Source organism: Trichomonas vaginalis, chromosome IV (genome assembly GCF_026262505.1).
Source record: "Trichomonas vaginalis G3 chromosome IV, whole genome shotgun sequence".
In the NCBI taxonomy this organism is placed as follows: Eukaryota; Parabasalia; order Trichomonadida; family Trichomonadidae; genus Trichomonas; species Trichomonas vaginalis.
In genome coordinates this window covers 28,656,831-28,680,448 of record NC_067206.1, presented here as the reverse complement: position 1 = coordinate 28,680,448, position 23,618 = coordinate 28,656,831, and the positions used below count along the sequence as shown (strand labels likewise).

At 32.0% G+C, this 23,618-nt stretch overlaps 10 protein-coding genes and 1 pseudogene across 11 annotated transcripts, besides 7 other annotated features; 2 read left to right on the top strand and 9 right to left on the bottom strand.

Moving 5' to 3' along the window:
- Nucleotides 1–921: 921 nt before the first annotated feature.
- TVAGG3_0185900 (protein ubiquitination) lies at nt 922–3,283 on the bottom strand (the record flags this gene model as incomplete). Its single annotated transcript, XM_001327260.2, has 1 exon — nt 1,804–2,677. A coding segment is annotated over one exon (874 nt), but the record flags the coding sequence as incomplete, so codon positions are not given.
- An 887-nt stretch (nt 3,284–4,170) lies between these two features.
- TVAGG3_0185890 (amino acid transmembrane transporter protein) lies at nt 4,171–5,468 on the top strand (the record flags this gene model as incomplete). The annotated part of the gene is made up of 1 exon (XM_001327259.1): nt 4,305–5,468. The coding sequence occupies one exon, from the start codon at nt 4,305–4,307 to the stop codon at nt 5,466–5,468; it is 1,164 nt and encodes a 387-aa protein (XP_001327294.1).
- A 450-nt stretch (nt 5,469–5,918) lies between these two features.
- TVAGG3_0185880 (uncharacterized protein) lies at nt 5,919–7,259 on the bottom strand (the record flags this gene model as incomplete). Its single annotated transcript, XM_001327258.1, has 1 exon — nt 5,919–7,259. The coding sequence occupies one exon, from the start codon at nt 7,257–7,259 to the stop codon at nt 5,919–5,921; it is 1,341 nt and encodes a 446-aa protein (XP_001327293.1).
- Nucleotides 7,260–7,290: 31 nt separating this feature from the next.
- Nucleotides 7,291–8,194, bottom strand: TVAGG3_0185870 (protein kinase protein; the record flags this gene model as incomplete). The annotated part of the gene is made up of 1 exon (XM_001327257.2): nt 7,493–8,044. The coding sequence occupies one exon, from the start codon at nt 8,042–8,044 to the stop codon at nt 7,493–7,495; it is 552 nt and encodes a 183-aa protein (XP_001327292.1).
- Nucleotides 8,195–9,040: 846 nt separating this feature from the next.
- Nucleotides 9,041–10,037, bottom strand: TVAGG3_0185860 (inorganic diphosphatase protein; the record flags this gene model as incomplete). Its single annotated transcript, XM_001327256.1, has 1 exon — nt 9,322–10,032. One exon carries the CDS (start codon nt 10,030–10,032, stop codon nt 9,322–9,324), a length of 711 nt encoding a protein of 236 aa, XP_001327291.1.
- Nucleotides 10,038–10,471: 434 nt separating this feature from the next.
- Nucleotides 10,472–11,572, bottom strand: TVAGG3_0185850 (uncharacterized protein; the record flags this gene model as incomplete). Its single annotated transcript, XM_001327255.1, has 1 exon — nt 10,472–11,572. The coding sequence occupies one exon, from the start codon at nt 11,570–11,572 to the stop codon at nt 10,472–10,474; it is 1,101 nt and encodes a 366-aa protein (XP_001327290.1).
- A 280-nt stretch (nt 11,573–11,852) lies between these two features.
- Nucleotides 11,853–11,881: a terminal%2Cinverted (terminal inverted repeat of MuDR-4N1_TV transposon ID:TVAGG3_0185840).
- Nucleotides 11,853–12,504: a mobile genetic element.
- Nucleotides 12,471–12,504: a terminal%2Cinverted (terminal inverted repeat of MuDR-4N1_TV transposon ID:TVAGG3_0185840).
- Nucleotides 12,505–12,602: 98 nt separating this feature from the next.
- TVAGG3_0185830 (ubiquitinyl hydrolase protein) lies at nt 12,603–14,419 on the top strand (the record flags this gene model as incomplete). The annotated part of the gene is made up of 1 exon (XM_001327254.1): nt 12,603–14,354. The coding sequence occupies one exon, from the start codon at nt 12,603–12,605 to the stop codon at nt 14,352–14,354; it is 1,752 nt and encodes a 583-aa protein (XP_001327289.1).
- Nucleotides 14,420–14,673: 254 nt separating this feature from the next.
- Nucleotides 14,674–15,615, bottom strand: TVAGG3_0185820 (glycine-rich protein family; the record flags this gene model as incomplete). Its single annotated transcript, XM_001327253.1, has 1 exon — nt 14,674–15,615. One exon carries the CDS (start codon nt 15,613–15,615, stop codon nt 14,674–14,676), a length of 942 nt encoding a protein of 313 aa, XP_001327288.1.
- Nucleotides 15,616–17,992: 2,377 nt separating this feature from the next.
- Nucleotides 17,993–18,030: a terminal%2Cinverted (terminal inverted repeat of MuDR-5_TvMULE4 transposon ID:TVAGG3_0185810).
- Nucleotides 17,993–18,342: a mobile genetic element.
- Nucleotides 18,342–23,618: part of a mobile genetic element that runs on past the window's edge.
- On the bottom strand, nt 18,524–18,850 carry TVAGG3_0185800 (uncharacterized protein; the record flags this gene model as incomplete). The annotated part of the gene is made up of 1 exon (XM_001327252.1): nt 18,524–18,850. One exon carries the CDS (start codon nt 18,848–18,850, stop codon nt 18,524–18,526), a length of 327 nt encoding a protein of 108 aa, XP_001327287.1.
- Nucleotides 18,851–19,007: a terminal%2Cinverted (terminal inverted repeat of Maverick-1A transposon ID:TVAGG3_0185730).
- On the bottom strand, nt 19,008–19,535 carry TVAGG3_0185790 (protein of unknown function, DUF4107 family; the record flags this gene model as incomplete). The annotated part of the gene is made up of 1 exon (XM_001327251.1): nt 19,008–19,535. One exon carries the CDS (start codon nt 19,533–19,535, stop codon nt 19,008–19,010), a length of 528 nt encoding a protein of 175 aa, XP_001327286.1.
- TVAGG3_0185780 lies at nt 22,811–23,585 on the bottom strand (annotated as a pseudogene). The gene has a single exon. A coding segment is annotated over exon 1 (775 nt).

The following is a 23,618-nucleotide window of genomic DNA, read 5'->3' as shown; positions in this document are numbered from 1 at the left end:
TAAATATCTGGATCACTCACTGATACAATGAATTGAACGATAAAAATAATACAAACTCAAATAAGTTTCCTGTTTTTCAACTAAAAAAAATTATGCAAATTAAATTAAACTAAATTGTTTATTCAAATATAAAACAAAGATGAAGTAATTACAGTTATCATAAACTTTATGAATAACTCTGTATTTGGTTCAGATTTTCTTAAAAATATTTTTATTAATATCGATAAGAATACGTTTACCTACTGTCACAACATATCGATAAACAAGAGTAGAGTGATTTTTATCATCGAAACTTTTTAAAAGCTGTAAGCTGGAAGTAAAAATCTTGTTTTTTCTGAGTTAGTTGTAGAACTATTGATGTACGAGTTATCATTGTGATGTAGAAGGATGTCAATGTACTGACTGAAGGATATGAAGTGAATTGAATTTCATTGAATTTCAATTTGATCAAAATTTGTTGAAATGATATGAATGTGTCAACATCTGTATCACTCTCTTTCACTCCTTCCCTATTTTTTCGAGAACGAAGCTAGCTCAGCTTTCGCTGAGCGAATTGACACTTTTGATGCCCTAAACGTACATATTCTCAAATTTATCGAAAAAATTATACCACCCAAACTAGTATATTCTTATTTTAAATATGATATTATCCTTAGAAATCACACTAGAATATATTTAAATCAACTTTTAAAAAAGTTCGAATCCTGCGCGTCTCACTTTTTAAATTTTCCAAAAGGAAAATTATATTCTCCTAAAATGAAAACAATTTTCCGAATTGACATCCTTACAAGCAAATTGAATTACGATGTCAGAAAATTTGATCAAATTCAATGTGTAATTCTGAATGAGTCTTGCAATTAAAAAAGTTTTTAGAATCTTGAAATATGGCCGAAATATAGCTATTGTTTGCAGCCATAAAAGATTTTTTATAGAAAATTCTTAAGGATTTTTAAGGTATTCAAACTTAGTTATTTGTTCAGTTTTCCATTCAATTTTTTTTATCTAAAATTTGTCATTTACGATTACATCATTAATCTGTTTTTAGATTACATACGATGAGTAGATTCTATATTTATAATAATCAGGAAAACTACGAACAAGCACTTAATTTAGATCATTACACACGATACTCATAAAAGCTCATATCGACCGAATAGTTATATTTAGATGTGTTTATTATTGATATTATTCACAGTTTTTCCTATTTGCTAAAAGATATGTTGTTATTCAATTTTGGAAACTGCACCTTTTTCCATAAGGTACCTCTCAATTTCCTTAAATCCAAGATTTCTCGCAGCATTTAGCGGCAATTTGAAGAATTCAATAAAATTAATATAAAGAATCTTTTTTCATTAAAGAATAATAAGAATTTCATGAATTATGATAAATAACTGCATGATAATTACGAAGGATATCGTAATGATAGTTAAAATTAATTACTATTGTATTATAAAATTATAATTAATGCTTAAAATCCTGTATTTTCCATTCACGTCTGCACCATTATCGACTAGTTCCATCACCATATCTAGTTCATTGTTTTCCACTGCTAGGTAAAGTGGAGTTTTATGAATAATTAAAATTAACTAAGTGAACTTCATGAATTTACTATATAGAACAATGTGGGTGCAATAATGAACGTGGTGAGATGGATGAAGGATTCTGTAATGAATGAAAAATAATGAACTTCGTAAATTTCATAATTGTTAAAATTAATTTCATTCAAAAAAATTGAATTGCATCAGAAAAAATTGAGAACTCTTCCGTTTTCTGAATCATGTCCTTTTACGATCAAGTAGCGAACTAATTCTGGTATATCATTTTCCACGGCGAAGTACAAAAAGGAAGACCTTCCTAAATTTAGATAACTCTTTTCATTGATGTCATAACCGTTTTCGATGAAAAAAATTGATGCCCTCAAGTTGTGCTTATAGATGCATTTAGAGGGAAATAGACCCTCGCACACTGAATTTTCAAGTATCCAATCGGAGATCTCATCGTGATGATATTCAATGGCTGATTCAAGGGAAGAATTGAAAGAAAAATTTTTTTGAGAGAGTAAATGTATTATCTCAAAATTTCCGCCTGCAACTGCACTGTTAGCAAGTGATTTCGAGTCAATCTGACCGGTATGGTTGAGAAGTAGATACTTAAAACAGTTTATTGAGGAGAATTGACAAGATAAATTTAATAATTTTTCAAGAAACTTAGATTTCTCTGTAGATGCATTTGATTTCATATAGTTGCTAAAATCATTTGCTGATGCTGTAGTCAAATCATCAACTAAATCTTTTTCAATAATATATTCAATCGAATTTGGCTCAAAAATAGTTAATTTTTGTTCTGGATACTTTTCATTTAGTTCTATGTACTTTTTATAGTTATTTGTATCAATATCTTTCGAAATGGTGTATTTTTCTTTTAATTTTATAAAAACATAGTGAATTTCATCGAGTTTCTTTGGAATTATCTCTGATATGTCGTTTAAAATCTTGATGACATAATTAAGAGCATTGTTATGGTTCAATAAGATGTCAAAAATTGCATTTGTTACCAATTCGACATTTTCTTTAGAAACAGAGAAGATGTTGTCTTGTATTTCTGATATGTATCTGATATTTTCGGGAATTTCAACACTTGCAATCGTAAGTTCCTTGTTTTTCAATCGATAATCCATTTTTTTTATTGACAAAAATTTTTTATTCTCAATTTTGATTAATATAGCATTCCAAAAATCCACTGAATTAAGAAGTATCTTGCTGTAAATCAAAAGATCGATGAACAATTAGTGGTTTTTACTTTGATTTGATAAACTTTGATCTTCAATTTGGAAGAAATAAGATCAGGCGTTCTAAATATGCCAAATACAGAAGTCATGTTGCATTTTTACAACGCTTTAAAGAGTACAACAAGACGATATAAATTGTCCTATTTCTATTTTTGCGTTTGTTTTCATTTCTCAGCTTTGGATATGCTTTGTTTGAATCACAAAAGTCCAATTAACAGTTCCCACCATTGTGATTGACTAATTTTTAACTGGATTTAGGTTTTTTAACCCATCCAAATCAGATTTAATGCATTAAATAAGGCGCACTTACAATAATGAGCATAATTATCATACTAAAATTGCAATCCAGAAAAATTTGATTTTTATTTCAGTTCTACTGAAAGTTTAACCCATTTTATCGGGTAAAATTATGATATTCTAATTACATACAATGCAATAATGGAATAGTGTTTATGGGTGTTTCTCTCTCAAATGATTGGATTCAAAACGGTGTCAATCATCAATTGTTATAGACCGAAAATAGATTTTTTCGGTTTTCTCTTCAAATAATTGAAAGAATGATACTATTATAGGTTTATTATATTATATAGCATATAATCATGCTATAGCCGAAAATTATAAGTTTTGAGAAGATTGAATATAACACAAATAAATTTGAATGTAAGTTAAATTGCTTGTTGTTTTTAATAGCTATTTAATGAGAAATACAATATTGCAAAATTCAAATTGAATGATTGAAAGAACAGAAAAAGTCATTCTTTTCAATTTCGAATATGTTTCATTGTATTTATAATTATATGGCAAATAAGATATTTAAACTTGATTTTTGAAGGAAAATTCACAAAATTGAATAAATTCAAATAATTTTTATTCAAAAATAAACTAGTTATTTGAGTTTAATACTAATTATCTATTCAAACTACAAAGTTTGTAATTTAAAATATTTTGTGAGATCAGATTGAATTAATTCAAGGTTCTTTTCAATTAATATTAATGACCATATTACGCATTTTCGAACATTCTAAACCAAATATATCAAAATGGGAGACGAATGTTAAATTTGCTAGACATAAAGAAGTTGTTGACCGAGTTTTAGCTCTTATCTCTAACAAAAAATTAATTTTTAAAAAAATGACCGAATACGTTTCACAGCGAGAAAAAAATTTTAGATACGTGGTCTGTGTTTGAGGGTCCATTCAATTTTATTCTCACAATCCTGAATTGTCTTCTCAATTAGATTTATTTCTCCACAAATCAAGATGATTCAATTTTCTGATGATATCAAGATATATTAGATAGGTTCTAATAATCGATTAATTTTGTCTAATAAATCAAATTTCAATATCATTTATTTCAAAATCATTTATTTTTACTAAATGTCTGTAGAATACACTAATGACATGGAAATGCCACTCCGTGAGGCGAAGTTGAGCTTGAAGAAACTGATTCCGAATACAGCACACAGCCATATACAGAGAAAACACCAGCATCACAAGTAGGTTCATTTGCAACCATCATGAACTTGCTTAACTCATTACTTGGTGCTGGAATTCTCGCTGTTCCAAACTCAATGATATCATGTGGACTTTTCCCATCATTAATTTTACTTGCTGCCATTGCAACAATATCTTATTTCTCAACAGCAATGGAAATGAAATTACAACTTGAGCTTCAATCAAGTGGTCTCGATGATCTTGCATTGAAGATTCTCGGAAAAACAGGACAGGTTATTCTTTCCGTTCTTACACTTGCTTTCTGCGAAGTTGCGAACCTTGCTTACATCATTATCTCAGGAGACACAGTTATATCATGGTTCAACATCGCTGGAATTGATATTTCATCACTTTGGAGAAGAGCAGGAATGATTTTAGTTTATTCAATCGCTCTTCCTATTGCTCTTGCTATTCCACGTTCAATGAAATTCCTTTCTTACATTTCAACTGTTGCTCTTTTATTGATCATCTTCTTTGTTGTTGCAATGATCATTAAAGGTGCAAAAGAATTTCCAAAACTTGGAATCCACAAAGGAGTTTCATGGGGAAGAATCAATTTTGATGTTTTCTTTGCACTTTCTATTTATGGATTGACATTTACACTCCCAATCACAACTCTTCCAATTGTTGATAATTATGCAAAGTCATACAAGAAGAGGAACATGACTGCAATTGTTTCTTCAGTTGTCTGCTACTTTTTGGTCATTATTCCAGGAATTATTGGTTATTTGTTATTCGGAACAGATACAAAAGATATCATCCTCGAAAACTTCGAAAATGATGATATTTTGATGATTATCGTCAGAGCTGGTTTCTTCTTCGCTGTTACCTTCTCTTATCCATGCATGTGCCAGCAGATTTTCGCTTCTTTCTCCCAGTTAATATACGGAAACAATGATTTCAACACTCTCAATAACATGAAAAGAGTTATCATTCACATTGTTTCTCATGCAATTCCCATTCCAATTGCAATGTTCTTCCCTCAAATCAAACCAGTTCTTGATGTTGGAGGAGCTTTAGGTGGATGCATTGTAGGCTTTTCTTATCCAGCATTACTTTGGTACTACCACTACAGACCACAGTGGAAGGAAATGCAATTCTGGCTCGTCTGGGGATTGTTCGCTTTCGGTGTTGTCATCGCTATTGTTTCAATTACAATTTCCGTAATGCAAATTGTTAAGAAATAATTGCGATTATTTTTTATATATAGAGAATTAAAAATGTTATTTTTCTTTTATGAAATGAATAATTTTTTGTTGTTTTCATACCAGCAAAAAGCTTAGGCATGTGCTTACTTGTTTAAACCATATAAATGCTCTCTTTTTCGCATTCTGTTTGAAGTTATAATGTTGAAATAGTGTAGAACACTTTAACATAAAGAGTGATCTATAAATAAAGCAATTCTTGGTACATTTAGTCCTGATTGATATCCGCAAAGTAATGTTTCTCAAGAAATAAACATTAGCTGTGGGAAAAAATGTACCTTTCTGTCAAACCTGATTGTAAAAAAAAGATTTTAGCAATAATACACAGTTTCAAAGGTAATGAAACAATAATAATACAGTAATATTTCAGTATTATATTGCTATTCACATAAAAATCACTGTAATTATTAAAAAACATATAATATAAAATATTTACATCTTAATATATGCGTAAATTACCTCAGCGTTGTGCAACATCAATCTAGCATCAATACTTGGTACTAATTCATCGAAAAGAGAAGCAAATCTCTCAAGATTTTCGCATTTTTGGAGGCGACATTGGAGAATCACCAAAATTCCAGCGGAAATCGCCTCAAGAAACGCGAGAGGATCATCAGAAGTGGCAATAGCAGTGATAATCAGTATGGAATCGTCGAGAGAACGATCCCTTGTGAACAATGACTTCGGATGATTTTTAACAAACATGAGATTCTTCACTCCGAAGAACTCCATCATCTTTGCTGTCGATGGAGAGACTTTTTCAAGGACTTTCTTGATGGAAAACGCGGAAAATTTCTTAATAAGGCAATCTTCCGATTTTTCATTAACAAATCGCTCGTGAAATACCTTGAATGGCCAGAATACATCAGATGCAGCCTTTTCAATCACTGACTTGTTGTCGGCTGAAAAATTTTGATCTGAAAAGAAAACTTTGATGAAAAGTTCAAGGAAATGAACCGAGGAAGGTTCAAATTCGCCCTTTATGAAGTTAAATGCGAAAAGTGACATCAAAACTGAGAACATTAAGTCATCAAATGGCGGAACTCCGCATTGTGAGTTCTTTACGAAGCTTTCAGCATCGACAACGTATTTTCTGATACAATAGGAGTGGTCCCATTGTCCTTTCGTAATGTTTTTCCATTGAGAAACGAGTTTTTGATAATCTTCAAAGGTTCCGCTCGAAGAAAACTTAGATTTCCATACGTTCATGATATCACTTCGCTTGAATAATATGTGGCTTGACGTTTTAAGCTGAGATTCGTTATTATAAGGTGTTGGTTGAAAATCATCTGGAAATTCTGCAATAACGATACTGTTTTTGATACCATCTGTTTCTGCATCTGCATTTATTTCTTTTACTTGCTGCTGATTTGTAACAAAACTCTTCACATATTTATATCCCCCAGAAATTCCGGCTCCAATGAAATCTCTGACTGTATTTTGCTGATTTGTTTTCTTTGATAAAGCAAAGACCTTTCCTTGGCCAGGGAGAAATTCTAAATTCGCGTTTTGTTGTAAAATTTCGAAAAATTCAGAAACTTCAGAAGCATCTTGGAATAAAAAGGATCTGCTTGCAGCATGTCCTTTAATAAGAACTCTTAATGGATTATTAGTATCAACTTCCACAGTAGTAAACTGAGAAAAGAGATCCGAAGTAATTTCTTCGCCAGAATCAGCTGAAACGCATACAACATAAAGATCTTGCTTTTCACGTCTGAAATCGAGACGAGCACGGATTACTGACCCTGGTCCGAGTTCGAGTTCGATTTGCATTTTTTTTCTTCCTAAAAAGGTGACAAAATTTGAAGGAGATAGAAAATTTATTTTATAAAAAATAAACATAAATACATAAAACAAACAAACAAATGAGATCTAATAAGCCATTATCTCTCTGTTTAACTGAGATAATGAAAGAATCTCATCATTAATAAAATTATCAATAATTTCGCTATGTTTGTGACCTTCATGGATATTTGTTTGAAGCTATGGGTGGCTTAACGCTTCCGTCAATCCGATTCTCTTAGATGGGTCTTTAATAAGCCCGCAGGAATATCATTATCATATTGCGGATCACAACGAACAACGTTTGTGAATATTTCTTGCGTCGTTTTTCCATCGAACGGCAAGCATCTGTGTGTCATTGCGTACAAAATAATTCCAATTGACCATGTATCGATATTATCAGTGTAGGAAGAGTTTTGTATCACTTCAGGGGCAATATACTCCGGTGTTCCACAGAGCTTATGCATCTTTACTCTGTGACGATGTATAGAACTAAGTCCAAAATCAATAATCTTGATATTCTCGTATTCGTCGAGAAGTATGTTTTCAAGTTTAAGGTCTCTGTGCGTTACATGAAGGACTTCGTTGAGATATTTTGTGGCATAAATGATCTGTGAAACGAATTTCTTGATCAATGAGTATGAGATCGTGTTTCTTTTGTTAAAATAGTCAAGAAGGTTACCATGAGATACATACTCTTCTACTATGTAAATGTATTTTTGATCTTCAACAACTTCATAGATCTTCAAAATGTATGGATTGTTCGCATTCCTCATGATGAATATTTCCTTATTTAGCTGGTCGATTTGAGATTGATCGATTAAATCAGATTTTCTAACAATCTTGATTGCAACCTTGGCATGGGAAGCTTCATGGATACCTAGAAATACTGTTCCATAAGATCCAGAACCAAGTTTGGAGACGAGTGTGCCATATTGTAATTTGGAAATTTTTCAATCTACTGACCATACAGCTAAGAAAATGATGACGCGATTTTGCGCAATTATTTTAATCTTATTTAAGACTTAAAAAGAAATCAAAATAATTATCATGACTCATAACTCATACAAAATTTTCTTAATTGAATTTTCAATGTCATCAAAGTATTCAAATCAAAAAATTTTATATGAGGTTTATATCATTTATATTTATAGTCTTATTTACTACATAAATAATGCTGGATTATTCAATATTATACATTTGAATAATTAGTAAGGTGAAAGATTATTTGTGAAGATTTATCATGGAAAATACGGTATAGTTGAAATACTATCTTTTTATGAGTGTTTTAAATAATTGCCAGATTGAACAAAAAAACGTTCATTTTATTCGGATCACGATTTGATTAAAATAAGTAAACTGTAACATATATTAAATAATTTTCATTCCCGTCATTTAGATAAATTTTGCAAATTACCTCAGACTTTTCAGAGGCTTGAGTTGCCACTCAATCCTCTGAAATAGTCTGTGGTAATTTTTAGTCTCTACACTATTTCAATATAAGCTCCATTTTTAAACAGTTTTTAAAAATCGAGCATTGAAAAGTGTGATGAGACTTTTTTTTGCCATATGTAAACAAATCCCAAATATTTGTCATACCACTAATTACTAATTAATTCATCAGATAAATAAGAATCACCCACAACCATCATTTATCGTTAAAAAAATGTCAAAATGTAACTCATTTTTGTGTTGTATTTGAGAGCAATATCCTTAAATCTTTATCAACTTACTGAATGCATCTTTAGATTCCATTACATCACTTTTACAGGTATTACAATTCGTTTTTATAAACTTTTTGAGTAAAATCAAATTTGTATAACCTTTATTAGCATTCTTATACCTTTTCCATAGAAAAATGATATCACTGACCCATATATAGCAAAATACATTATAAATAACTAACTTTGAAGCCGAATTCAAAAAATTTTATTGTAAATTATTTATTTACTGAGTCGTTCTTATTAGAAACTTTAACATTATTATCACTTATACTTACAACATTTATTGGTACCTTCTTTGATCGATGAAAAAACAGATTTCTTAAAAAAATCTATTTCTTTTCAGTCGAATCTAGAAGATTGTATGTCTTAAGGTAGTTTTCATGCCATTGAGTAACAACACGTTTGGCAACATCTGCTGATTTCGGTTTCTGGACAATTACATTTGCGCGCTCGAGTTTCTTATAATCAATGAAGAACTGGTTGATCATTATGAGTTTAAATGGTGGGAGCTGAGTAATATCAGTGTAAAAGTTGTACTCTGGGTCACCAATTGAAACAGCTATGACTTTTTCATCGATTTTTCCATTATTTGTCATACCAACAATACCTATCGGACGAGCATGCATGATTGAACGTGCAGGAACTGCGATAGATGACAAAACAACTATGTCCAATGGATTTGTATCGCCTGCAAGAGTTTCCGGTATAAATCCATAGTTAGCTGGATAAACTGTAGAAGAATGTAGTATTCTATCGACGCAAAGTAGTCCGGTTGCAATATCAAGCTCTGTTTTGACTCTAGATCCTGCAGGGATTTCAATAACTGCTGCAACAATATCTGGATAGTCTTTTCCGATTGACACACCATGTAATGGGTGGGCTTGGAAGAGCTTACGCTCGTATTTCACTTTTTCATTGTTCTGTTCATCATTAACTTTATCAATTAAAGCTTCTGTATATGCACGGCAATCTTCTTCATGACCAGGCATATAAATTCCTCCGTTAAATGTTCCACGTTCGGATCTGGATACAAGAGCCATTTATGAATCGTAAACTAATGAAATGTTTAGCGGAAAAAGCGGTTAATAAAGATTTATCCAATAAGCATCTCTGCAGTACTCATCGTATTTTAAATCCAAAAAAAATGTTTTTATTCTCAATTTTTGAGAAATTGTTTAGTATTCAAATTTCGGTTCCGTTAAAATCTTATTACATTACAGTATTACAATTTATTTTTCACAAGATTACTTTTACTGTTCACATAAACGTGACAATTTAAATTCAATATACGAAATGTTGTTCATTGCTATTCTACCAGGCGTCGATATTGCTAATTAGCATAAATTTTATCAAATTATTTCGAAAACAACATTTTTGAGACTATTTGTAATCGATATCCTTTAATCAAACAGTTAAACAACGAAAGTAGATATATACAATAGATGTTTAGGCATTAAATCGTAACGAAAGACATAGATTTTAGAAGTTATACACTCTTTTCCTTTTATATTTCTTCCTTTTTTCAAGATCATTGATCTCTTGTTCCAATACCTTCTGTTCTTCATCTAATGCATTTATTGTCTCATCAAATGTCTTCAAATTCTTTTTATTAATTTCGATATTTTCTTCTTTGATTCTTTTGAATTTTAACTCTTTGGAGATTATCCTTTCATGTATAGAATCTATTTCATGAGACATTTCTTCTATTTTCCTCTTCTTTTCTTCGATATCATTTTCCAAATCAGATTTCTTTTTGTTTTCTTCATCAAATGATATCTGAAGACTACTTTCAGACAAATCATTGTTTTCCCTTTCAATACGACCAAGTTTCCATTTCAATTCTTTGATTCTTCCTTTGATTTCGCTAATTTCATTTTTTATCGTTTCATTTTGAGTGAAATCGATTTCAATACGATTATTTTGGTATTTTTCTGGTAGTTTTATCGTCAAAAGTTTTTTTGCAGTAATTAAGCTGTAGATCTTCTGTTTTTCTGTTTTATACCTTGATAATGATTCATTTACATCATCAATTGCATATAATAATGCACCTCTGTTTGATTTTAGTTCATTGCAGTGATTTTGCAAATCATTTAGAAAATTTTGGTTTGAATTGAGCCTGCTTATGCCCATATCGATATGTAGTCTAGTATCAAAGATCTTGGCTTTTGTTTTGTCAATTGATTTACTAATTTCATCAATATTTTTCATAGTATTTTTTGATTCGCTTAAAATATCAGTTTCTTGGCATTTTAATAGGGTAGATTCGCTTTTCATTGATCCAATTTGATCATTTATAGCTTTAGTTTCTTCTAATTTACTAATGATTTCAGATTTAATCTGATCTTGAGTAATTTCTAAGTTCGAAATGAGGTATTTAAGGTCGAAAGCGTTTAGTTTTGCTGTAGAGTTCTCTGTATTGTAGGCAATGGACTCTAAAGTTGAGTTTGCGATACTTAATGAAACGGATAATCTGTTGATCCTTGCATTTAGAGCTTTGACAGCAAGGGCAATATTTCCATCTTCCTTATCACTAACTGGTGTGAATGGTTCGGCATAAGTTCTTGTATTGTTTGGCTGCATTTGTCGAGTTCGATTTTTTTAGTTTGATGTGATGTTCTTGAATGGATTTTCCAAAATTTTAGATATTTCTTGAGAAAATAATCCACAATCAACTAGAAATGGGTTTTCCATCTCAAATCTAAAGTAATGCCTACAAAATAGTTTGAATAAATTTCATTTCTTACTAAAATATCAAAGAATTCAGTCTAGATGGAAATCGGACGTATTAGATCTTAAGAGTAAGATAAACTCTTACTTTCGAGTGATTTTCAAAAACATGTTAATTTTAATTGAATTTTTTGAGTGCGGGACAAATTTGCCAAGTGTCACTTTTCAATAACCTTAAACTACGCTTTTCTAATTTTTTTAAAAAATAACCTTAAATTATATTTGAAGAAATTATGTCTATGATATATGTTTTATGCTAGAATCTTGGAGTTTTCATGCACTACACAAGAGCTCCAAGGTTCCAAGAGTGAATGCTCAATAGCAATTATAAAGATGTACCTTTTCAAAATGACTTTTACTGATTAAATTTAATCAATAGAAGACATTTTGAAAAGGTACCTCTACAATTAGATATACAAGAGATTCAAAGCTTCATTTCAGATAGATTTGAAACTTTGAAACTCTTGGTAGATTTTGAGTGAATGCTGACAATCATCTTTGAGAAGGTTTTCTTAAAGAAAACCTTCTCAAAGAGGTTTCTCAGGAGCCCTGAGGCTCCCTTTCGTAATGATTGGGAGCCTTGGGGCTCCTGAGACGAAGAATGGCTTCGCCGAATCTTTGATCAGCAGAGGCCAAATGAAAAGGCCTCTGCTGATGGATTCTCAGGAGCCCTGAGGCTCCCTTTCGTAATGATTGGGAGCCTTGGGGCTCCTGCAGCAGAGTATCGCTCCGCTCCATTAATTTTTTTTTAAAAAAGTGCCGTGTGGCAAATTTGTCCTGTTCCCGAATTTTTTTGACCACATATTAAAATTGCTTGGCACAAAGCAATAATCAAAATTTCAAAGTTTATGTTTGAGCAAAAAAAAGAGTTTACAAAATTTCCATGAAAGCTCAAAGCTTTTTTAAACAGTTTAGAGACAAAAAAAGCAGACTAATTGATATCCCAGCAGAAACCAAAGGGAGAAAAGTCTGTCTTGTTGATTATGACTGGTATAAATCACTTGAAAAATGGCTGAATGAAAAAACTCCACAACCTCCAGGCAAAATCAATAATAAAGGACTTTTGCTTGGCGACACATTAAATCCTAGAATGCAACGCAAGATTGATTATGAAATTATCGAGGAAGATATGTGGCTACTAGTAACACAAGTATTTGGGAATACACAGAAGATTGAAAGATACTATGTAATTGAACCCGAATCGAAAAAGCCATATGTTATTCTTGATTACGTAAATTTACATATAAAAGTTGATAATCTTAGAGAAGTCAAGAAAATGTCTGATAAAAAATGGAAGGTTGGACCAATTATAAAACAATTATGCGAAACATTAAAAATAAATTACAATGATTACAAAATTATGACGCCAGATCAATCAGAAACAATAAATCCTGATACAAAAATACAACAGATTGACGAAAAGTACAAAGGAATTATTCAGATTGTCCGTAAAAATCAACCAAAGAATATAAATTTACAAAACTTTGAACAAGTGGCCGAACCAGCTAAAAAACAAGAAATAACAAAGTACGAAATTACGAAACCACCAGAAATTATTCAAAAATCTTCATTCAATAATACAACTCAGCAAATATCGACTCCTAAGCCAGAACCAGTTGTAGAAAAGCCTATTGACGATATACCTCTTACAAAATACAGTATTTCGGCCGTTGGTTTTGTAAATTTAGGAAATACGTGTTATTTCAACGCAAGTCTTCAATGTTTGTTCCATATACAGCGACTTACAGATATCATACTTTCTCCTTCATTCCTTTCTCGCATAAATACGACAAATAAGAAAGGATCTGGAGGAAGAGTCGCAATGGCGTATAGATCTACATTAATGTCACTCTGCAATGCAAAGGATTATTCTGTATTGACTCCTACAGATATTAGAGCTGCTTTTACGTCAAGATTTCGTAAATATGCAAATAATAATGAACATGACGCCCAAGAAGCCATGTTAGACATGCTTGACGCCCTTCACGAGGACACAAATGAACACGCCGGACTCGAAATTCCCAAAAATTTGACAGACCACTGGCAAATTCACTTATCTCAAAATAATTCACCGATTGTTGACCTGTTTCATGGTGAATTAGTATCATCAATACATTGTCCGTCATGTGGGAAAGATGAATCCGTTCATGAACCATTTACATTCCTTTCTGTTCCTATTCGTTCCCAAATTTTTTCTTCAGTTTCACTGGAAGAGTGCATAAATGAGTTTGCTGAACGAGATGTTCTAGATGCAAGCAATAAATGGGAATGCCCTTTCTGTAAGGAGCATGTAGAGGCCGTAAAAGAGCTCGCAGTGTTCAGATGTCCTTCAATTTTACTGATTCAGCTCAAAAGATTCAATCCTGTAACGAAAGCTGCTATTACAACTAATATTACGTATCCAGATACCTTAGATATGAGAGGATTCGTCAAAGGACCAGATCCAGGAAATTTCAAATTAATTGGAGCTGTTTTTTACCATAAATCTGTTTTCATGGAGCATTATACGTCCGCCTGTCTCTCCATGGCCAACAATAAATGGTACAGCTTCGATGACAACATTGTAAAAGAGATCGACCAAACTTCTGCTCATCAGGGAAACGCTTACATCCTAATTTATCAGAAAAGAGAATAGAGTTATATGTATTTATATATTTGTTTGTATTTTTTTCTATGAATAAAATGAGATTTAATTCACCATTTGAAATTTACAAAATTATGACTTCATAAAATGCTTTGGTAGTGCTTAGAAAGCATATATTTAATTTGTATGCATAAACTTGAGCAAAATACAAAATTATTTTGATTAATATTAACTTTCAGATTGTATTCAAAGCTATTAATCATTCATAAAACAGCGCTATAAGATCTCGCTAATAAAGTCTAGAGGGTTTGTGATACTAGATTTTTTATTGTGTTATTTATGGATTTGTATGCAGATCTAATGTTTATTCTTAGCTAGATCCAATAAATATAGCAAAAAGAAGTTCATATAAAAAATGATTTCGCATAATACAAATACATGATTGAAAGAAAAGTGATTCAAGAATAGTAATAACGAGTCTACCATTTCCTTCCCATACGCCAGGAAATGACATGACATCTTTAAAGATATATCCATCATTTAAATTGAATGCATAAGGATGACTTTCGCTCTCGTTATAAAAACTACCTTTGGCAGAAATGTTTCCTTTCGGGATAGAGGCGTCAAGTGAGAGTGCCCAAGAGCTTCCTCCTCCAGCACCACCATTTCCATGATGACCAGCGAATCCACCGAACCAGCCACTACCTGCGCCAGGCCGGTCTGGAGCTCCATAACTTACACTAACTCCATCCGAATTCTTCGAGCTACTTTCTTGAGCTGATTCGCCAGATCCAAAAGTGAAGCCAAAAGTTGAATTGGCAACTTTATCTGAGTTCAGGATGCCATCGATCCAATAGCCTTGTGCAGTTAGGCCACCTCCTGAACCACCTGATCCATCATCTCTCAAATCTGGATATGTGAGCTTATTGTCAGAACCACCTCCTGCACCGCTCACAATCACACGATGCCAAATGTCATTTGACAGGAATTTGACAGCGGTTTGACCACCGCAGCTTCCTGACCCGTGATCAGTACTGGAAGTATAATAATTAAATGCACTACCACCTCCTCCATATCCTCCTCTAATCATTTTAGAAGTGTCATAAGTTGTATAGGTATCAGTGATATTATAAATTCCTCGACCGCCAATCGTAGCAAAAGCAGTTATACGGTGGGTCAACTTAATGATACCAGATATGTAGCCGCCAGCACCACCGCGGCTACCAATTTGGTTGCATTTTGCATTTCCATGGGCAAGCTGAATGATATCATTACTTATGCAGATTCTATTTTTATCCATGAATGAGGACATTCTTCCTTCATATGCACCACCAGAGGCACCATATAGCTCAAATTTATATATCCCTGGACGCAAATTGATGACATAATCAGTGCATTCGAAATTTGATGTGCAAGGATAATCGAATGTATATGTCTTTGAGGCTTTATCTTCACTAACATTCCCCTTATATTTTACTTTGTCAATTAAACTATATGTTAAAATTTAATATTGGAAGATCAATGAATACAAAAAAATAAAAAACGAATATTTAGGAACTTTTCTCATAATGAATTGTCATCTTATAAGGCTTTTTATAAAATGGTTTATATTATAACGATATTTTGCAAAGTAAGCTATTCCAACAAGCATGTCATGATGCTTTTTGTCAGAATGAATTAAATAAAGTGTAATAATCTGTAGGGTGAATGTATAAACATGCAACAATTCTTTAGGTAAGAAATCAAATTTGATATAATATAATTTCGGGACTCAGTTGGCTAGGCTTGCCCGAAGGGCAAGCCTAGCCAACTTCGGCAAAGTAAACATATTATGATTATGGGAAATGAGTTTATACAAATAAATTTAATTGTGAGTGATTAATATTATATTTTAAAGATTATTATGTAAAATATAAGATAGACTTTTAGCTAAATCGAAGTAATTTAGAGAACAATTTGAGATTTTAGAGATTTTTCAAATGAAATATTGAAAGCAAAGAATTTATTAAGAATTTGTTGTGAAATGAATACACTTCGGTAAGGCATTAGATTGGCGTGATAATTGACAAAATTGGAGCTGAAGTTTGGTTCACAAATGAAGAATAGGTCTAAGCTATATCAAAAAATTGTAATGTATTTGAAAATCTAATAGTTTTATTTAGTAATTTGATATCGATGCGATCATAGATATTGATTTGAGTATTAAATTCGAAATTTTGTAATTTAAAATGATATTTAGGAGCTGTAAAGCTAAAGACTAATTAAGTATATGATGACAAGGAACTTGCTAGAGATTAAAATCTAAAATTTTAGAATTTTTAAAATTAAATTGAAACTACATGAACATATTAAGAATCTTTTAAAGTATACTGGCACTCCAATAAGTCATTAGTTCAATGTGATGCATTAGAAGTTTGATTGAAAAGTCTGGTTAAGAAATGATGAAAATGTGAAATGAAAATAAAGCATTTTTCTCAATTTTTCAGACACTTTTTGCCTATCGTTTTCGAAGTGGCGCTTCGCGCCGCTAATAAAATTTTGAGAACAACTTTAGTTGTTTGTTGGGCAAAATTATTTTAACGAATTACGATTCATAATTTGATGTAATATAATAATCTCTAATTGATTTTTGACTTTTGATAATAAATTATTAATAAATATTTTGAAAAGTCATTTTCTTCGCTATTTGATTGGCGCTTTGCGCCAATCAAATAGCTCAGATTAAGAATATGATATTATTTCAAATATGATGAAAATTTTTGAGTGAAAACTATCAAAAATAAGTCTTAAAAAATACATTTTTAGAAATGGTTTTTGATTCCTAATCTCGATTGAAAGACATTGAATTTAGTTTTGAGAAGACTGTTTTTCATTTTGAGAATTATTAATTAGCATATAATTATAATCATATTGTATGAAGTTATCAATTCTCTTAAATTTTGAAAGCTTAAGAAATTTAAAAGCACAAACAAATATATATTATTAAAATCATGGTATTGATCAATTTGAAAAATTTTGAAATTTTGAATACGAATTTTAATGTAAACTTTAATAGTTGTAACAGAATAGGAAACATCACAGATGGCAACTTAGATTAATGAAAAGTTGGAATTTTTTCAATAAAATTTTATTCATGAAAAAAGATGCATGAAATACAATAATAGTAATATAGATACGTTATACAACATGTTCAATAAGTGATCACTATAAGCATAATAGCTTTAAACAAAATAATCATATCAAAATTTGTATCTGTAAGCAGCAAGAGTGTTATATCCTAATATTAGGTGTAACTACTTATTAGACAATGAATACAATATAATGCATTGATTAATATGCTAAAGAAAAAAAATTATATCCTTCAATTTGGACAATCCGAAATTTTTCTTAATTAATTGAATTACATATACATTAATTTACAATCGAGTGATATCAGCGAGAAACTTATATGCACGTTTAACTTTATCAGATTTCAAATGAAAACATGGATTTCATTGCATGTTTTTCAATACTAGCTCCAGAAAAATGATACAAAGATGAATAAATAGTAATGTCCCTAAAATATGGTACAAAACAAAAAATTATCAACAATATACTTAATTTTGGCTATTATGATAAAAAGTGAATATGTCAAAAACATTTATTCCATCATCTTGTTATCTGTACCTCACCACGGACTAATATGAAGAGAGAAAGGGACAGACTAGCCCATTGTCACTTTTTAATTTAGCAAATGAACGCTTATGGAGTGGAGTTTTTGGGTAAATCTGATTTGCTTATAAATGAAATAAAATCAAAAGAAACCATATTGGCATTATATTATGCAAAAATAAATGATCTTACTTAGTACTTTTAAAGTTAATTTCAGAAAAAATTTGACACAATGGTATCCGGCACATACAAGTGGTGTACAACCAAAATATAAGTTAGTTTAAACATATATTGCTATATCTCATGATCTTACTTAGTACTTTTAAAGTTAATTTCAGAAAAAATTTGACACAATGGTATCCGGCACATACAAGTGGTGTACAACCAAGTTAGTATACAAGTCTCGTGTACGGAGGCACTGCGTTCCTCCATACGCAATACTTGTGAATTTGACACTTTACAAAACCGTTAACGTATATTTTACAACACAAACACAAACACCAACTTAACCTTAAATATTTATAAAGCCGCCAACCACTTCACCTCACTACTGTAAAAAATAAACGTTCTCACTTACAAAAGTATTGCAACTCTTCCCATTGCTGTGCTTCACACAATAGTTCATATTCTTCAGTATCGCTGCTGTCGCTCCAATCGTCAGAGTCAAAGTCACTGTCAAAATAAATGTTAGTAAGTTTTGACAAAGCTAATGAAACACGCTTACCGTTTGTATCGTATGCTTGTATAAACTTTCCATTCTTCATTCCTTCATAAACGCTCAAACTAACTTTACCCTTTCTCCCTCGTATCTGATAGAATGTATTTTCACGAGGAACGAAGAACAAATTCTTGAACTCATGACCGTTGTAGTTTGTTATCTCAATAGTTTTCGTCATTTACATCCAAATAAAAATTTTCAGTAAAAATAAAAAATAAACTTAAAATTAATGATATCACCACCCTCACACGTATGAAAACATAGCACAAAAATAAATTTAGGTGAAGTGGTGAGATTTCACCTGTTTTCTCACCTGTTTTTTCACCCACTTGAATTCATTGCTTTATAACTCTCTTCCTTGGTTTCTTTTTAGTTGCTTTCTTCACGTCTGTCTCCAGCTTAACTGTCTTTCTTCTTCGTCCGTAATGATACCAGTTACTTCCACCAGTCAATGGGTCAAATGGTCTTTCGTAAGGGTTTCCATACATTCCATAGGGACCATACGGAAGAACTACTGGTGGAGAAGAAACATTTTCTTTAGTTCCATCGACTCTATTTAAATGCATTGTTTCACCTTTCATCTGGTCATTAAAGTCTTTTGCATGTTTTGCAAACTCATCGTCCTTTCCTAAAGCATTTTCTGACTCAGTCGCAACCAAATTGGATGCTTTATTTATGAGCCCTATTTTATTTAATCTTAACTTCTTTGCAACCCAGCCTCCAATCTTTCCTTTATTTGCATCTAATGTCTTCGAAACTCTTCCTCCACTCATTTTATTTACTGCGTCATAAGCCCCAAGTGCTTTTGCTCCAAATGCTAATGCTTTTGTTCCCATTGCGCCTAAAGCTGCCCAAGCTACCATTTACACCATATTAAAATCATCTCTCTTCAATATTATCTCATAAAAGTTCTCTTTACTGGAGAAAGTCAATGAAACATAAACATTCTCACGGGCTTCGCCCTCACCGCTTTGCGGTCTATCTAACTTATTTCTTATATCATCTATTCTCAATAAAATGTCTGAACAATTGCTAACATCTTCTACAACAGTTATTTCATCATGAATGACCTTTAAAAACAAGCTCATTTAATATGCTATTAAAATCATTTCAATAATGAGTCCATCCTTTCCATCTTTAGGTAGCACAACATCTTTCATTGAAGAAGGTTCGACAAGTCTTATATTAAACTTACTGACAAAGTTTGTTATACTATAATGCTTCGGCGGCGAATACATATAGTTTGAAAGACATAATATAGATTCTTCAGCAAATTCACTTATACTGGATTTTATAACAATGTTCTCACGAGACCAAATACCACCAATTGACAATCTTGTAAGCAATCCTGCTGAACCTTCAACTGTAAACGTCGATGGTAACATTCCACGAAGGTCATCTATTGACATCTTTGAGTCACTGAATTTAAATATTTTCTTAAAGCAATCGTCATTATCTAACCATGCAATAGCTTTGAAGTTTTCATTCGAATATACATCTGCTTCATTAAATGTAAAACCTGACTTCTTTGCAGAGACGACTTTAAAATCTATTGAGTTTGTTTCAAAATTATATGCTATGCTAACTTCTGAAGGTAATGGGTGTCCTTCCGCAGTCAGTTGTTCTCTCACTACCCGTTTGAAGCTTTGTATTAAAACTTTCATGTCATCTCCTGTGTCTAGGTTCACATACACAGCAATAGGAAAACTATCTTGCTTCTTTGTCTCATCATTATACCTCAAAACATTAAAGTTCTTCAATAATATTGTTCTTCCTGCTGGAATACTTCGAACCTGTCTTATTTCAATAGCTTTCTCACCTCCTACATACTCTACCCAGTGTCTTGGATATTCATAAGTATACTGACTTTCTTGAATTTTGGTTGGTTTCATCATAACATGTTCATAGTATATCTTTATACTCTTGTCAGTTAGACTCGGTGCTATGTTCTGAATATTTCTGACTTGCATTTTTAATGGAGATAAAATGAAGCATTTAATACATGACGTAGATGAAGACATGAATGAAACTACAGACAAACTTAACTCTTCTCTCATTCTTCCTTTCAGTAAGGACTATGAGTTCTGTTCAAATGGCGTTTATTTCTATTGTGGAAAGATGGGTTCAGGTAAGACATTTAATTTAATTCGTCATATACTCATAACAGAACGTTTAGGAAATGACTCATATTATGACCAAATCATTATATCAGCAACTTCAGACTCTATGGACTCAACAGCGAAAACATTTATGTCAAAAGTTCAAGCCTCTGTCGTTAAAGTTCCAGACAGTGAACTCATTGAATTTCTTCAACGTTACATTCGACGTAAGAGGAAATATTATGCCATCGTTGAATTTATACAGTCAGGAATGCAAAAGACTTCTGAGGAGATGGAAAGAATTATTGACAAACACCACTTACGTCAGTACTCAGGAGTTTACGATATGAAACGACTTACAAACTACATTCTATCAAAACTTTCAAAATACCCCTTCAAAAAGTATCCTTCAAACACTCTGCTCGTTTGCGACGACTTCGCCGGAAAAGGTTTAGTGTCAAAGCCTGACTCACCATTAGCTAACATCATTACTAAAGTCAGACATTACCACTTAACTGTAGCAATACTTATGCAAACATGGAGGTTTTTAGCTTTAAACATAAAACGTCTCATAACTGACTTCGTTATCTTTCAAGGTTTCTCACGTTATGATATTGAACTCATTTGGAAACAGTCAGGTATAACATTACCTTTTGAAGAAATTTGGGAAGCATATAAGTCTCTCATCTCTCCTCGTTCATACCTTGAGATTCATATCATGACTAATACCATTAAAGTCAAAAATATTCCATGGGAACGACCAACATTGTTTTAAAGTTTAACCTTCAATTGACTGATGGTAAACAAATTCCATGCATCTCTGTCGCCATTTCTGTTAATATTTTTGCTGTCATTCATATCATCCACTTCCCCATCCGTTAACTTTTGAGGATATGCGTTAGAATAGCTGTTCTTAAATGAAGGCTTTTCACCTTTTAGCGCATAAACTCTATAACTTTCTGCATACTTTATGTTTGAACCTCCTGAGCCATCATTGACATAAATTTTTATAGGCTTCCACCCTTTGTTCATGTTCCTGCTTCTTCCCTTAGCTCTTTTGTTCAGTAGTTCTACATCTTTATACACAGCACCTGTCTCAGTGAATTCAACAATATTTTCATTCGTTAGCTTTACATTCAAACCCTTGTCGAGTATATTGTTCATTTCATACATATAAAAGGTTTTTATTCTATATGAAATGAGAAGCAAATCCATCTTAGCTGGTGCCGTTAATGTTCCAATTGAACCAACATCAAATGTTGACTCACGAACGACAAACAATATTGTCATAAAGAACTATAGTTCGGAGTGTTTGAAAGAAAAAGAACCAGAACTGAAATCCGTGAATTTAAACTCAGCTTCAAACGCTAACGCTACATCAGATGTTAAGTTAGAGTATCCACCACTGGACCAAATTCTTTCAAGAGAAGCCAACGACAACCCTTACACAAATGTTCAAACAAATCCTTCAGATAACGTAGACCATTACCTTCTTCAGTTATATCAAACTATTTTACTCAAAGACGATAAGAAGCTTTTGACAAATCTTATAAGTAAGAACCAAATAATTCTAACAAAGGAGGACCTTGAAAATGTTATCTCACGAATAACAGGGAAACAATGTGTCATTGACTATCTCGACCCTGAAATCGAATGCTGTGGTCAAACGCCACCATTCATGAAAATAGGTAACATCCGCATCATTGAAACACCAGGAACTACAGGAGTTGAGTTTAAGTATAAATATTCGAACGAGTATACAAAACTTTCAACAGAATATAAACTTTGCTTGAAATATGTTTTAGTAAATTAAAGCAATTTGTAATATCTGTCCAAAACTTCTTCAACAGTATCGAACTCATCTTCATAATGCAAACCTAATCTTATTGACTTGGTGCAGTTTTCACTAACACAATATAGCGCTTTGCGCTCGGCGCCTTTGACGCCTTTTTCTGTTCTCTTGACTGACATAACTAACTCATTTGTTTCATCAAACAGCAACAACCAAAGTTCATGACCTAATACATAACATTCATACTTTATATTTTTAGCTCTGAGTTCTCTTGTAAGCTGTTGCATTTAATATTTTCTAAAAGTCAACTTCAACAGTCATTCGCACTGGTGCCTTCAGTTCTACAGGCTCGCCTGAAAGTCAACAAGTCTGAATTGCATGTCTTTCAAATTATGAGGACTAATGCGAACCCATTTACCTAAATGAGTTGCTATGACAGGAACGTTTGGAATGAACATTGAATTTACTTCATAACAGAAAGACTTATATTCTACTGAACCTTTACTATTAACTCCTGAAATGCCTGTGACATTAGCTATTTTAGACTCAATGTACAAACAATTACCATAACATACGTATGGAACAGATTTCATCTCAATCGTTTTGTCAAAACTTTTCAAAGGAAATGTCATATGGTATGCTCCCAGAAGCAATTGAACTCTATGACTCATTCGTGTTATCTTAAACTCCTTCGCATAACTGAACTTCAAAACTCCTGCAATAAGTTTAACATTCATTAAGTTTTCTTCGTTCTCCTTGTTTATTGTAGTATTTATGAGCGCATTTAACACTCCAGCTAATGTTTCCATCTTATATTCTACATTATTGTGAAATCTTATTTCATGCTTCTTTCCATCTATTTCAAACTCCATGAAATCTGTTTCATCTGTTATGACAAAAGTTGCGATAGTATTGAAGTCAACAACTCTGAAAGCAAGTGCTTCATTCTGTAGACCTAAGTTTGTTTGAAGCTTTACTGTCCCGTATTCGTTTGGGTCTGTACTTTGCAAATAGAACAACATTTTATTCTCATTAAAATATGACTATTGCTGCAT